This window comes from Anomaloglossus baeobatrachus, chromosome 11 (genome assembly GCF_048569485.1).
Source record: "Anomaloglossus baeobatrachus isolate aAnoBae1 chromosome 11, aAnoBae1.hap1, whole genome shotgun sequence".
NCBI lineage: Eukaryota > Metazoa > Chordata > Amphibia > Anura > Aromobatidae > Anomaloglossus > Anomaloglossus baeobatrachus.
In genome coordinates, this window is record NC_134363.1 from 189,573,456 (window position 1) to 189,588,758 (window position 15,303).

Sequence of the window (15,303 nt, forward strand, 5' to 3'; positions counted from 1 at the left end):
GTCAGTCTGTCTCTTTGTCTGTGTCTGTCTCTTTGTGTCTGTCTCTTACCCTGTCTGTGTCTGTCTCTTTCCCTGGCTGCATTGTGACACGCCAACATTCCATATAAGGGCGTGGCTGCGCATTTTTCTGAAGTTCTGGCTGCACTGTGGCTCCCAGCTCCATTCGCTTTAATTGAGGCAGGTTTTTTGGTGAATAACTGTAAAGCGTGGGGCTATGACACTCTTTGGGTCCAGAAGTTTGAGTGTGCAAAATTTTGTGGCTGTACCTGCGACGGTGCAGATGCCAATCCCGGACACAGACACACACACACACAGCTTTATATTTTTTTTATATATATATATATATATATATATATATATATATATATATATATATATATATATATATATATATATATATATATTATATAGATAGATAGATAATATATAAAGCTGAATATAGGGTAAGACAGGGTGAGAAACAGACAGACAGGGTAAGAGACAGACACAAAGAGACAGACAAAGAGACAGACTGACAGGGAAAGAGAGAGACAGGTTAAGAGACAGACACAGACAGGTAAAGAGACAGACACAGACAAAGAGACAGCGACAGACACAGGGAAACAGACAGACAGGGAAAGAGAGAGAGACAGACAAAGACAGGTAAAGAGACAGACAAAGAGACAGACACAGGGAAAGAGACAGACACAGGGAAAGAGACAGACACAGGGAAAGAGACAGACACAGGGAAAGAGACAGACAGGGAAAGAGAGGGAAAGAGACAGACAGGGAAAGTGACAGCGATAAATAGACAGACAGGGAAAGATATTGAGACAGACGGTGAAAGAGACAGAGACAGAGACAGACAGAGAAAGAGACAGACAGAGAAAGAGAGGGAAAGAGACAGACGGAAAGAGAGGGAAAGAGACAGACAGGGAAAGAGAGGGAAAGAGACAGACAGGGAAAGAGAGGGAAAGAGACAGACAGGGAAAGTGACAGAGATAAATAGACAGACAGGAAAGAGATAGATAGACAGACAGGGAAAGAGATAGATAGACAGACGGTGAAAGAGATTGAGACAGACGGTGAAAGAGACAGAGACAGACAGGGAAAGAGACAGACAAAGAGAGAGAGAGAGACAGAGAGATATATACAGAGGAGGAGACAGAGAATGGGAGAGAAACAGAGAGACAGTTACTATCCCGGGCGTTAATACATTCTATTTATACATTCTATCCCGGGAATATTAGTACATTCCATTTATACATTCTATCCCGGGAATATTAATACATTCTATTTTGTTAACAACGGTTATTAACCCGGGCGAAGCTGGGTAGTACAGCTAGTATATATATATATCAGGATAAGGACATAAATACCAGGATGGGAGTATATACTGTATACCAGTATGAGGGACATATATATTCCAGAATGTGGGAGATATATACCAGGATGGGAGTATATACTGTATACCAGTATGAGGGACATATATATATACACACACACACCAGAATGTGGGAGATATATACCAGGATGGGAGTATGTATACCAGTATGAGGGACATAAATACCAGAATGGGAGACAGAGATATCAGGATAAGGAATAAATGGAAAATAAGTATTTGATGCACTGTAAATTTTGCAAATCCCCCCCCCCCCCCTATATGGAATGGAGCAGGCTGTAATTTTTATCACTTCAACTGTAATAGAATACAAATAAATCCAGAAAATCCCATTGTCTGATTTATAAATAATGAATTTGCATTTTATCAATCACACTCCAACCTCTCCACCATGGCCAAGACTAAAGAACTAAGGACACCAGGTACAAAATTGTAGACCTGCACAAGGCTGGGATGGGCTACGGCACAATAGGCAAGCAGCTTGGTGACAAGGCAACAATTGTTGGCGCAATTATTAGAAAGACAAGATGACAATCTTAGTTGGTCTGAGGCTTTGTGCAGGATCTCACCTCATGGGGTAAAGATGATTCTGAGAAAGGTGAGGAATCTGCCCAGAATTACATGGGAGGACCTGGTCAATGACCTGAAGAGAGCTGGGACCACAGTCTCAAAGATTACCGTTAGTAACACAGTACGCCGTTATGGATTACAATCCTGCAGGGCATGTAAGGTCCCCCTGCTCACTCCAGCACATGTCCAGGCCCATTTGTAGTTCTCCACTGACCATCTGGATGATCTAGAGGAGGTATGGGAGAAGGTCATGTAGTCCAGTGAGATCCATATAGAACTTTTTGGTATCAACTTCACTCGCCAAGTTTGGAGGAAGAAGGATGAGTGCAACCCCAAGAACACCGTTCCACGCATGAAGCATGAGGGGGGAAACATCATACCTTGGGAGGGGCTTTTCTGCAATGGGACAAGATAACTGCACTGTATTCAAGGGAAGATGGGGTCATGTATCTTGATTTTTTGGTCAACAACCTCCTTCCCTCAGTAAGAGCATTGAATATGGGTCGTGGCTGGGTCTTCCAGCATGACAGTGACCTGAAATGGCCTGATGAAGGGACCTGAGATGTCTGCAAAGCTTGCTTTGTAACATCACTTTATTTTATTTTAGTTAGCCATTAAAAGGTATCACAAGATTATAATTTTGTTCCTCTCACTGAGAACATTCAATAATTTTTCAACTGGCTAACACGGTACCAAAACCTTTTCACTAATGACCTGAAACACACAGCCAGGGCAACTAAGGAGTGGCTCCGTAAGAAGCATTTCAAGGTCCTGGAGTGGTCTAGCCAGTCTCCAGACCTGAACCCAATAGAAAATCTATGGAGGAGCTGAAACTCAATGTTACTCAGTGACCGACCTGAAACCTAAAAGATCTGTGCGGGCATCATACAGTGTGGGGAGCTGTGGGACATCATAAAGTGTGGGGAGCTGTGGGACATCATACAGTGTGGGGAGCTGTGGGGGCATCATACAGTGTGGGGAGCTGTGGGGGCATCATACAGTGTGGGGAGCTGTGCGGGCATCATACAGTGTGGGGAGCTGTGGGGTCATCATACAGTGTGGGGAGCTGTGGGGTCATCATACAGTGTGGGGAGCTGTGGGGGCATCATACAGTGTGGGGAGCTGTGGGGTCATCATACAGTGTGGGGAGCTGTGGGGTCATCATACAGTGTGGGGAGCTGTGGGGGCATCATACAGTGTGGGGAGCTGTGGGGGCATCATACAGTGTGGGGAGCTGTGGGGGCATCATACAGTGTGGGGAGCATCATACAGGGTGGGGAGCTGTGGGGGCATCATACAGTGTGGGGAGAATCATACAGGGTGGGGAGCTGTGGGGGCATCATACAGTGTGGGGAGCTGTGGGGGCATCATACAGTGTGGGGAGCATCATACAGGGTGGGGAGCTGTGGGGGCATCATACAGTGTGGGGAGCATCATACAGGGTGGGGAGCTGTGGGGGCATCATACAGTGTGGGGAGCATCATACAGGGTGGGGAGCTGTGGGGGCATCATACAGTGTGGGGAGCATCATACAGGGTGGGGAGCTGTGGGGGCATCATACAGTGTGGGGAGCTGTGGGGTCAATGTGGCGCCCTGGACAAGCCAGGACGTCACAAGCACTACACCAACACACCCCACACTCCCGGTCAGGCACACCTAAGTCAAACAAAATCCTTGTTGCCTCCCTCCAGGGGCTGCAGTTCACACCAGGGGGTGGGCCAGGCGGTCGGTCCCGCCCACCGAGGAGTTCACAGTCCTGGAGGCGGGAAAAACAGAGAGGGGAAGTTCAGATTAGTCTGGAGAGGAGTGGAGAGAGGAAGTGAAGTGGCAGTTGAGCAGTCTGAAGTTGGTCCGGGTGTGTGGGCCGGACGGATCAGCAAGGTTGGCAGACGGTGGTGACTGTCTGCAGGAGAGGCCGATCGGAGCCAGCCGTAAGGACCGTGGACGGGCGGTGGCCCAGCGGTACCGGACCGGTACGCAAAGAGAAGCCAGCACCATCCGGCCGTGTGTTTTACCGGAGACTCTGTGTACATCATTGGCTGAGTGAGTACCACCGTGCCGTGCGGCACAGCGCTGCCCCCACGACCCTGCACCTCGCCAGGCCCCGTAACCCGCCTGCCATCCATCCCTACCCCCCTCACCGGGCCCCGGGACAACCAACCCCCTACCCACGGAGGGGAGAAAACAACATCCAAGCTGCTCCCTGTCATCGCTCCCGGGATCCCCGTCCAGAGCAGCGGTGGTGTCACAACCTCACCACAACCGTGGGTGGCGTCACGGACAATAAATCCCCAAAACCACCCCCCTTTTCACTCACGGGCGAGGAACGCCGCTCGAGTCCCCGGGATCCGGCCCACCGCTTGAGCCACCACCGAGCAGCAGCAGTCGGACCCGAGCAGTGGGAAAGCGCAGCGTCCCCTCCTCCGCCCACGACATTATCATACAGTGTGGGGAGCTGTGGGAGCATCATACAGTGTGGAGAGCTGTGGGGCCATAATACAGTGTAATTAGCTGTGGGGACACGTCCCTCCCGTCACATCACGTCCCGTCACATCACGTCCCGTCATATCCTGTCAAGTCTCATCATATCCCATCATATCCCGTCACTTGCCATCGTGTCTCGTTACATCCTGTCATGTTCTGTCCCGTCACCTCCCATCATGTCCGATTATTTCCCGTCATATCTCGTCATGTCCTGTCACATCCCGTAACTTCCAGTCACGTCCCGTCATGTCCGGTTATTTCCCGTCATGTCCCGTCATGTCCAGTTATTTCCCGTCATGTCCGGTTATTTCCCGTCATGTCCCGTCATGTCCGGTTATTTCCCGTCTTGTCCCATCATGTCCCGTCTTGTCCTGTCATGTCCCGTCACCTCCCATCATTTCCCGTCATGTCCGGTTATTTCCCGTCATTTCCCGTCACGTCCCATCATTTCTCGTCATGTCCGGTTATTTCCCGTCATGTCCCGTCACGTCCCATCATTTCCCGTCATGTCCGGTTATTTCCCGTCATGTCCCGTCACGTCCCATCATTTCTCGTCATGTCCGGTTATTTCCCGTCATGTCCCGTCACCTCCCATCATTTCCCGTCATGTCCGGTTATTTCCCGTCATTTCCCGTCACGTGTGAGGAAGTTGAGGAAAGAAAGTGAAGTTTGCAACTTTTTTTTTTTACACTTAATTAACCCCTTGATGTACCGGCTCTGTGTATGCACCAATCATGTGATGGCTTTGTAGAGGCCGCTGGATCCTGACAGTGAACTGCTGACAATGCAATAATGAATCACAGCCGGAATCTTTATTTCCAGAAGAGGAGACATTTGCTCCATTAATAAGACATGGCACAGATTACTGCGGTGTCGTTTTAGTTTGGATCTCCAGCAATGCAGCGAATCTTCTGCTTTTATTTTGTGGCTGTTACACTGGATCCTTTGGAGGTGAGGATATGATAATTATTACTGTTCCCTCATCAGTGACAATGACAGTGATGTCTTGTTCAGGTTCTGCTGCTTTCCTCGTCATCGTTCCCTGGAAAGAGACAAAGCCTTTATTCCCAGTGCGCCGGTGACAATGGCCAGACCGCGATTCTCCGCGTCACTTACCATTTTCGCCCAGTAGGTGGCGAGGTTGCTGCACATCACATTTATATTGAAGCCCAAATCCACAAGTGTCGCCTCTTCAGCCGAGGAGAAGCTGAAGGTCATGGGGTCTCTGAGAGTGGCGTTCTGGGGGGCGACAGACAGAGATCATGGGAAACGAGGACCCTAGTAACGTGCAGACCCCACAAGACCCGTCTGATCATGGGGCTATAGAGGATCAGAGTCATACAGAGGAGTAATGTATTCTCGCATCATTATGTGTGACACATTCACTCTCATCATCTGTCCATCATCCACACATCTACCAATCACAGGGAAAGGGTTAATCTTGTAAGGAGATGGACCCCCACCCCCCAGGCATGTTACTGTAGTGTTAATTGTGCCGTGTCATAGTGTTATGTGTAGTGCTGATAGGAGGGTCAGAGATAGTTACATATTGGGACCAACCCATAGTGGGAGGGGCTAGGATGCAGGGAAAGTGGCAGTTTCCTGTGGAGCATCAGATAGGGCCTAGCATGTGGGCGCAGGGGATAAGTGGTTTTCACTGGACACCCCCTTTAATCTGCTTCCTCCTGACACATAATCTCCTGACCCCGTCCTCTCCATGTGTATGGGCCCTAATCTCCTGACCCCGTCCTCTCCTTGTGTATAGGTCCTAATCTCCTGGCCCCGTCCTCTCCATGTGTATGGGCCCTAATCTCCTGACCCCATCCTCTCCTTGTGTATAGGTCCTAATCTCCTGGCCCCGTCCTCTCTATGTGTATGGGTTCTAATCTCCTGACCCCGTTCTCTCCATGTGTATGGGTCCTAATCTCCTGACCCCGTCCTCTCCATGTGTATGGGCCCTAATCTCCTGACCCCATCCTCTCCATGTGTATGGGTCCTAATCTCCTGACCCCGTCCTCTCCATGTGTATGGGTTCTAATCTCCTGGCCCCGTCCTTTCCATGTGTATGGGTCCTAATCTCCTGACCCCGTCCTCTCCATGTGTATAGGCCCTAATCTCCTGACCCCGTCCTCTCTATGTGTATGGGTTCTAATCTCCTGGCCCCGTCCTCTCCATGTGTATAGGCCCTAATCTCCTGACCCCGTCCTCTCTATGTGTATGGGTTCTAATCTTCTGACCCCGTTCTCTCCATGTGTATAGGCCCTAATCTCCTGACCCCGTCCTCTCCATGTGTATAGGCCCTAATCTCCTGACCCCGTCCTCTCCATGTGTATGGGTTCTAATCTCCTGACCCCGTCCTCTCTATGTGTATGGGTTCTAATCTCCTGACCCCGTTCTCTCCATGTGTATGGGCCCTAATCTCCTGACCCCGTCCTCTCCTTGTGTATAGGTCCTAATCTCCTGGCCCCGTCCTCTCTATGTGTATGGGTTCTAATCTCCTGACCCCGTTCTCTCCATGTGTATGGGTCCTAATCTCCTGACCCCATCCTCTCCATGTGTATGGGTCCTAATCTCCTGACCCCGTCCTCTCCATGTGTATAGGCCCTAATCTCCTGACCCCGTCCTCTCTATGTGTATGGGTTCTAATCTTCTGACCCCGTTCTCTCCATGTGTATAGGCCCTAATCTCCTGACCCCGTCCTCTCCATGTGTATAGGCCCTAATCTCCTGACCCCGTCCTCTCCATGTGTATGGGTTCTAATCTCCTGGCCCCGTCCTCTCTATGTGTATGGGTTCTAATCTTCTGACCCCGTCCTCTCCATGTGTATGGGTTCTAATCTCCTGGCCCCGTTCTCTCCATGTGTATGGGTTCTAATCTCCTGACCCCGTCCTCTCTATGTGTATGGGTTCTAATCTCCTGGCCCCGTCCTCTCTATGTGTATGGGTTCTAATCTTCTGACCCCGTTCTCTCCATGTGTATAGGCCCTAATCTCCTGACCCCGTCCTCTCCATGTGTATAGGCCCTAATCTCCTGACCCCGTCCTCTCCATGTGTATGGGTTCTAATCTCCTGACCCCGTCCTCTCTATGTGTATAGGTCCTAATCTCCTGACCCCGTCCTCTCTATGTGTATAGGTTCTAATCTCCTGGCCCCGTTCTCTCCATGTGTATGGGTCCTAATCTCCTGACCCCGTCCTCTCCATGTGTATGGGCCCTAATCTCCTGACCCCGTTGCCTCCATGTGTATGGGCCCTCATCTCCTGACCCCGTCCTCTCCATGTGTATGGGCCCTAATCTCCTGACCCCGTCCTCTCCTTGTGTATAGGTCCTAATCTCCTGGCCCCGTCCTCTCTATGTGTATGGGTTCTAATCTCCTGACCCCGTTCTCTCCATGTGTATGGGTCCTAATCTCCTGACCCCGTCCTCTCCATGTGTATGGGCCCTAATCTCCTGACCCCATCCTCTCCATGTGTATGGGTCCTAATCTCCTGACCCCGTCCTCTCCATGTGTATAGGCCCTAATCTCCTGACCCCGTCCTCTCTATGTGTATGGGTTCTAATCTCCTGGCCCCGTCCTCTCCATGTGTATAGGCCCTAATCTCCTGACCCCGTCCTCTCTATGTGTATGGGTTCTAATCTTCTGACCCCGTTCTCTCCATGTGTATAGGCCCTAATCTCCTGACCCCGTCCTCTCCATGTGTATAGGCCCTAATCTCCTGACCCCGTCCTCTCCATGTGTATGGGTTCTAATCTCCTGGCCCCGTCCTCTCTATGTGTATGGGTTCTAATCTTCTGACCCCGTCCTCTCCATGTGTATGGGTTCTAATCTCCTGGCCCCGTTCTCTCCATGTGTATGGGTCCTAATCTCCTGACCCCGTTCTCTCCATGTGTATAGGCCCTAATCTCCTGACCCCGTCCTCTCCATGTGTATAGGCCCTAATCTCCTGACCCCGTCCTCTCCATGTGTATGGGTTCTAATCTCCTGACCCCGTCCTCTCTATGTGTATGGGTCCTAATCTCCTGGCCCCGTTCTCTCCATGTGTATGGGTCCTAATCTCCTGGTACCTCCCCACATGTATGAGACTGGAGCAGGAGGACATGATGGGGGAGATGTGACCGGCATTCAGTCTGATCCGGACTTACATTGGCTTCGGACTGTTCCATCCTCCGGATCAGCTCCGATATGGACTCATCCATTCTCAGCAGGTAGCAGCGGTTCCCGGTCCGGATCGCGATGAGTTTCTGTGCAGGAATATAATATATAATAAAACAGGGAGAAGATTTACTTTTCAGGAGCCTGGGAAAGCTGGGTGATCACCCCTGATAATGGCAGCCATATTTGCTATCAGCTCTCTGTCCATGCAGCCGATCTGGAAGATTTACCATTTTGGACTTTTGGAAAGTTGGGTAACCCCTATAGAGGCCATGATGGCGGCCATGTTGGTGTTATGTTCTTACCTGGCTGTAGTCCAGGAGCACGGAGACCGAATTCTGATCGGATGCGAATACGGTGAACAAGTTCCCCCCATTGTGACTGTAGAACGTCTGGTGAACGTTCAGTACCGCCCCCGAGGAGTCAGACGTCTGCGCCATCTGCAAGAAGGATCCATCAACACAAATGAGCGATCTGCACATGGGATCTCTGAGGATCTACAAGGGATCTCTGAGGATCTACAGGGATCCCCTCCAGTGGCTGCGGAGAATGTATCATTACTATATTGCAGTTTTCATATTGTTATCTGGAAACTGTCAACAAGTTGCATTTGATAAAGCGCTGGTTCTTATATCGTGTGTGATCAGTGCCCAGTGATTGACGCCGGGGTCCGCAGGGGTCGGTGGGGGCTGAGGGGCGCCAGGGGCTTTACACCAGAGTCATAGAAAATCATTACAAATTGCTGGCTCCATATTAATGCCTGCAGGGTTTCTGGAAAGCTGAGTGGCCATGAACAATAAGGAAATAATTAGCGATTAATTTATAACAATACAGTGGAAGCCGCCCCGAGGCCTGAATACGGTATATACACCGCTGCACAACACAACTTGCTGACTGTTTCAGTGACAACAGGAGAATTTGTGTGTATATGTGTGTATGTGTTTATATGTGTGTATGTGTGTGTGTGTATATACCATATGTGTGTGTGTGTGTGTATATATATGTGTGTGTGTATATAGGGGGAGCGTCACCTGCGCGTTCTTCTGATTCATATAGAAGACAAGTGTGATGATGACAGCGACGGTCACAGCGAGGATGAGGCCGGTCACAATGGCCACCAGCCACTTCTTCCTGGGATCCAGAGGTTTGGAGAACAGACTGTACGGCTGATGGGAGATACATTATATTATCACTATTCATATATGCACCGTACATTATATTATCACTATTCATATATGCACCATACATTATATTATCACTATTCATATATGCACCATACATTATATTATCACTATTCATATATGCACCGTACATTATATTATCACTATTCATATATGCACCGTACATTATATTATCACTATTCATATATGCACCATACATTATATTATCACTATTCATATATGCACCGTACATTATATTATCACTATTCATATATGCACCATACATTATATTATCACTATTCATATATGCACCGTACATTATATTATCACTATTCATATATGCACCATACATTATATTATCACTATTCATATATGCACCGTACATTATATTATTACTATTCATATATGCACCATACATTATATTATCATTATTCATATACGCATTGTACATTATCACTATTCATATATGCACCATACATTATATTATCACTAATCATATATGCACCATACATTATATTATCACTATTCATATATGCACCATACATTATATTATCACTATTCATATATGCACCATACATTATATTATCACTATTCATATATGCACATTATATTATCACTATTCATATATGCACCATACATTATATTATCACTATTCATATATGCACCGTACATTATATTATCACTATTCATATATGCACCGTACATTATATTATCACTATTCATATATGCACCGTACATTATATTATCACTATTCATATATGCACCGTACATTATATTATCACTATTCATATATGCACCATACATTATATTATCATTATTCATATACGCATTGTACATTATCACTATTCATATATGCACCGTACATTATATTATCACTAATCATATATGCACCATACATTATATTATCACTATTCATATATGCACCATACATTATATTATCACTATTCATATATGCACCGTACATTATATTATCACTATTCATATATGCACTGTACATTATATTATCACTATTCATATACGCATTGTACATTATATTATCACTATTCATATACGCATTGTACATTATATTATCACTATTCATATATGCAGCGTACATTATATTATTACTAGTCCCCATATATTGTAATACACTTTAGCAGCCCCCTGTATACTGTATAATACATATTACCACATCCGTGCATGTGATTGTCACTCACTGGCAGATTCATGTTGAGCTGTTCCTGCATCTTCTGCTCCATGGCTGCTGCGCTCTGACAATCCTCCAGCCCCGCTGGGCCATTTATAGGACAGCTTTGTGCCCGGGGCTCTCCCTCAGAAGGAAATTGGATTAAGTCCTAATTAATGAACGTGTTATTGATGGCTCTGGTGTCACCCCACGTCACTCCTGGTGTCACACTCTGTGCCCTCAGGAGGCCGCGCACCCTATAGAGAGGCTGTTATGTATGATAATAAATCCTATAGTGATCCTCCTGCCCCTCAGGACTATATCAGCACATCAGGGGCAGATCGACCTGTATATCATCAATCAGGGGGTAACCGTCTGCCCATCTACAAGGACCCCAATATGTAACCTCGTGCATTACTGCCCCAGAGATCTGCAAACGAAAAGTCACTAACCCAACAAAGTGTCCATCAGCTCAGTGCCCGGTGGCACTGTCCATGGTGTCCAGGCCCTGGTGTCCAGTGGTTTGGTGTCCAGTGGTTTGGTGTCCAGTGGTTTGGTGTCCAGTGGTTTGGTGTCCAGGCCCTGGTGTCCAGTGGTTTGGTGTCCGGGCCCTGGTGTCCAGTGGTTTGGTGTCCAGGCCCTGGTGTCCAGTGGTTTGGTGTCCAGGCCCTGGTGTCCAGTGGTTTGGTGTCCAGTGGTTTGGTGTCCAGTGGTTTGGTGTCCAGGCCCTGGTGTCCAGTGGTTTGGTGTCCAGGCCCTGGTGTCCAGTGGTTTGGTGTCCAGGCCCTGGTGTCCAGTGGTTTAGTGTCCAGTGGTTTGGTGTCCAGTGGTTTGGTGTCCAGTGGTTTGGTGTCCATGCCCTGGTGTCCAGTGGTTTAGTGTCCAGGCCCTGATGTCCAGTGGTTTAGTGTCCAGGCCCTGATGTCCAGTGGTTTAGTGTTCAGGCCCTGATGTCCAGTGGTTTAGTGTTCAGGCCCTGATGTCCAGTGGTTTAGTGTTCAGGCCCTGATGTCCAGTGGTTTGGTGTCCAGTGGTTTGGTGTCCAGTGGTTTGGTGTCCAGTGGTTTGGTGTCCAGTGGTTTGGTGTCCAGGCCCTGATGTCCAGTGGTTTAGTGTCCAGGCCCTGATGTCCAGTGGTTTAGTGTTCAGGCCCTGATGTCCAGTGGTTTAGTGTTCAGGCCCTGGTGTCCAGTGGTTTAGTGTTCAGGCCCTGGTGTCCAGTGGTTTAGTGTTCAGGCCCTGGTGTCCAGTGGTTTAGTGTTCAGGCCCTGATGTCCAGTGGTTTAGTGTTCAGGCCCTGGTGTCCAGTGGTTTAGTGTCATACTCCCTAATCTCTAGGTCTTTAGTGTCCAGTTCCTCATGGCCTGTGATTTAGTGTCCAGTGATCGGTGTCTCTTGGATTAGTGTCTAGCTAATCATATCAATCATTGTCCAGTCCCTGGAGGTCAGGTATATAGTGTCCGGTCCCTGGAGGTCAGGTATATAGTGTCCGGTCCCTGGAGGTCAGGTATATAGTGTCCGGTCCCTGGAGGTCAGGTGTATGGTGTCCGGTCCCTGGAGGTCAGTTGTATAGTGTCCGGTCCCTGGAGGTCAGTTGTATAGTGTCCGGTTCCTGGAGGTCAGGTGTTTAGTGTCCGGTCCCTGGAGGTCAGTTGTATAGTGTCCGGTCCCTGGAGGTCAGGTGTATAGTGTCCGGTCCCTGGAGGTCAGGTGTTTAGTGTCCGGTCCCTGGAGGTCAGGTGTTTAGTGTCCGGTCCCTGGAGGTCAGGTGTATGGTGTATGGTCCCTGGAGGTCAGGTGTTTAGTGTCCGGTCCCTGGAGGTCAGGTGTATAGTGTCCGGTCCCTGGAGGTCAGGTGTTTAGTGTCCGGTCCCTGGAGGTCAGGTGTATGGTGTATGGTCCCTGGAGGTCAGGTGTATGGTGTACGGTCCCTGGAGGTCAGGTGTTTAGTGTCCGGTCCCTGGAGGTCAGGTGTATGGTGTATGGTCCCTGGAGGTCAGGTGTATGGTGTCCGGTCCCTAGAGGTCAGGTATATAGTGTCCGGTCCCTGGAGGTCAGGTATATAGTGTCCGGTCCCTGGAGGTCAGGTGTATGGTGTCCGGTCCCTGGAGGTCAGTTGTATAGTGTCCGGTCCCTGGAGGTCAGTTGTATAGTGTCCGGTTCCTGGAGGTCAGGTGTTTAGTGTCCGGTCCCTGGAGGTCAGTTGTATAGTGTCCGGTCCCTGGAGGTCAGGTGTATAGTGTCCGGTCCCTGGAGGTCAGGTGTTTAGTGTCCGGTCCCTGGAGGTCAGGTGTTTAGTGTCCGGTCCCTGGAGGTCAGGTGTATGGTGTATGGTGCCTGGAGGTCAGGTGTTTAGTGTCCGGTCCCTGGAGGTCAGGTGTATAGTGTCTGGTCCCTGGAGGTCAGGTGTATGGTGTATGGTCCCTGGAGGTCAGGTGATTAGTGTCCGGTCCCTGGAGGTCAGGTGTATGGTGTATGGTCCCTGGAGGTCAGGTGTTTAGTGTCCGGTCCCTGGAGGTCAGGTGTATAGTGTCCGGTCCCTGGAGGTCAGGTGTTTAGTGTCCGGTCCCTGGAGGTCAGGTGTATGGTGTATGGTCCCTGGAGGTCAGGTGTATGGTGTACGGTCCCTGGAGGTCAGGTGTTTAGTGTCCGGTCCCTGGAGGTCAGGTGTATGGTGTCCGGTCCCTGGAGGTCAGGTGTTTAGTGTCCGGTCCCTGGAGGTCAGGTGTATGGTGTCCGGTCCCTGGAGGTCAGGTGTTTAGTGTACGGTCCCTGGAGGTCAGGTGTATGGTGTATGATCCCTGGAGGTCAGGTGTATGGTGTACGGTCCCTGGAGGTCAGGTGATTAGTGGCTTATTCCCTGGTGACCTGTGGTTACAGTGGAGCTCCAGTCCTTTGTCACCATTGGATTAGGTTCTCAGCTTCTGGCGTCCAGTGGTTATCGTTATATGGGGTGAATAAAGCCCCGGCTCAATCTCCTTCATCTTCCTCCACCAATTATATATTTTGTCACTAAATCACTTATACCAACAATGTTGTGTCCTGAGGAATCCTCCGCCTGATATAAAGCTGTTATAGTGTCGGCCATTACTACCTCTTGTGGTCGCATTCCACAGTCTGACTGCTCTAACTGTAAAGAACCCTTTCCTATGTAGCTGTCGGAATCTCTTTTCTTCCCCTCACAGTGTATGGCCCCTGGTCCTTAGTATTGTCTTTGGAAGGAAAAAGTCATGTGCCGTCCTTTGTATTGACCACACGTGTATCGGGGCACATGAACTGCCGGTGTCGGGGGGGGGGCACATGAGCTGCAGGTGTCGGGGGGGGGGGCACATGAGCTGCCGGTGTTGGGGGGCACATGAGCTGCAGGTGTCGGGGGGGGGGGGGGCACATATGAGCTGCCGGTGTTGGGGGGGCACATGAGCTGCAGGTGTCGGGGGGGGGGGGCACATGAGCTGCAGGTGTCGGGGGGGGGGGCACATGAGCTGCAGGTGTTGGGGGGGGGGGGGCACATGAGCTGCCGGTGTCGGGGGGGGGGGGGGGCACATGAGCTGCCGGTGTTGGGGGGCACATGAGCTGCAGGTGTCGGAGGGGGGGGGGGGCACATGAGCTGCAGGTGGGGGGGGGTGGGGGGGCACGTGCACACTGCTGCATTTCTGGAGAAGAGCAGGTGACAGAGATTCAGGGGTTGAGCATCTCCGCATCTGACAACAGAGCCCCTCCGGGGAGTTCTGGGAAGTTGCCCCCACTCTCCACCCAGCGCCCGGCTCTGGGGGCACTGTAATGTCATCGTCCAGGCCTAGAAGCCTCGGTGCCGTGCTCACATCTGGCGGCCGCACACGATACTGGATATAGGGCACCAGAGTCTGTATAAACCCCTGATAAGTTCATGAGCAGAAATGATATCGATTATAATAAGTGACTGCGAGAAAAAAGAAGCACAAAAAGCGTCACAACAAGTAGAAACCATAAACCCCAGGACCAGAGGAGACGCTGCAGATCAGCTGCTGACATAGGCCAGAGCGGTGTACAAGAGACTGCGGAGCGTTCTATAATGCGCAGACATAAGCTGTGACGTGTAGTCATAATATACAGTCACATAATATCTATACATGAGCGCACAGGCGCCACCATTACCCTATAGTGCGGGGATCAGACAATACGGTATATAGTGCCGTGCTGCACCGAGGGATATAGGGGTCCCCTGCAGCCCTGAATATAGAGGAATACCCTCAGGGAATGAATGTCACCCGGACAAGATGGAGCCTGTGACGTCCTTTGTGCTCATTTATTTTACTTTCACAGTCGCTAATTTTAACCAATAGCCTTTGTGCTCCGGCCTCATCAGTGTGTATATTCCAGTATACAGTATACAGCACATATCCACAGCCCGGG

At 49.7% G+C, this 15,303-nt stretch overlaps 2 protein-coding genes across 2 annotated transcripts in view; one reads left to right on the forward strand and one right to left on the reverse strand.

Annotated features, from left to right (window-relative positions):
* The window catches only part of LOC142257035 (gastrokine-2-like), a 194,969-nt gene that overhangs the window by 120,795 nt on the left and 58,871 nt on the right, over positions 1 to 15,303 (forward strand). The window lies entirely within an intron of this gene.
* Positions 5,226 to 10,988, reverse strand: LOC142256263 (uncharacterized). Its single transcript, XM_075327841.1, has 6 exons — positions 10,943 to 10,988; positions 9,618 to 9,752; positions 8,892 to 9,026; positions 8,577 to 8,675; positions 5,552 to 5,674; positions 5,226 to 5,477 (listed from the first exon to the last, which is right to left on the reverse strand). The coding sequence occupies exons 1-6, from the start codon at positions 10,982 to 10,984 to the stop codon at positions 5,367 to 5,369; spliced, it is 645 nt and encodes a 214-aa protein (XP_075183956.1). The 5' UTR covers positions 10,985 to 10,988; the 3' UTR covers positions 5,226 to 5,366.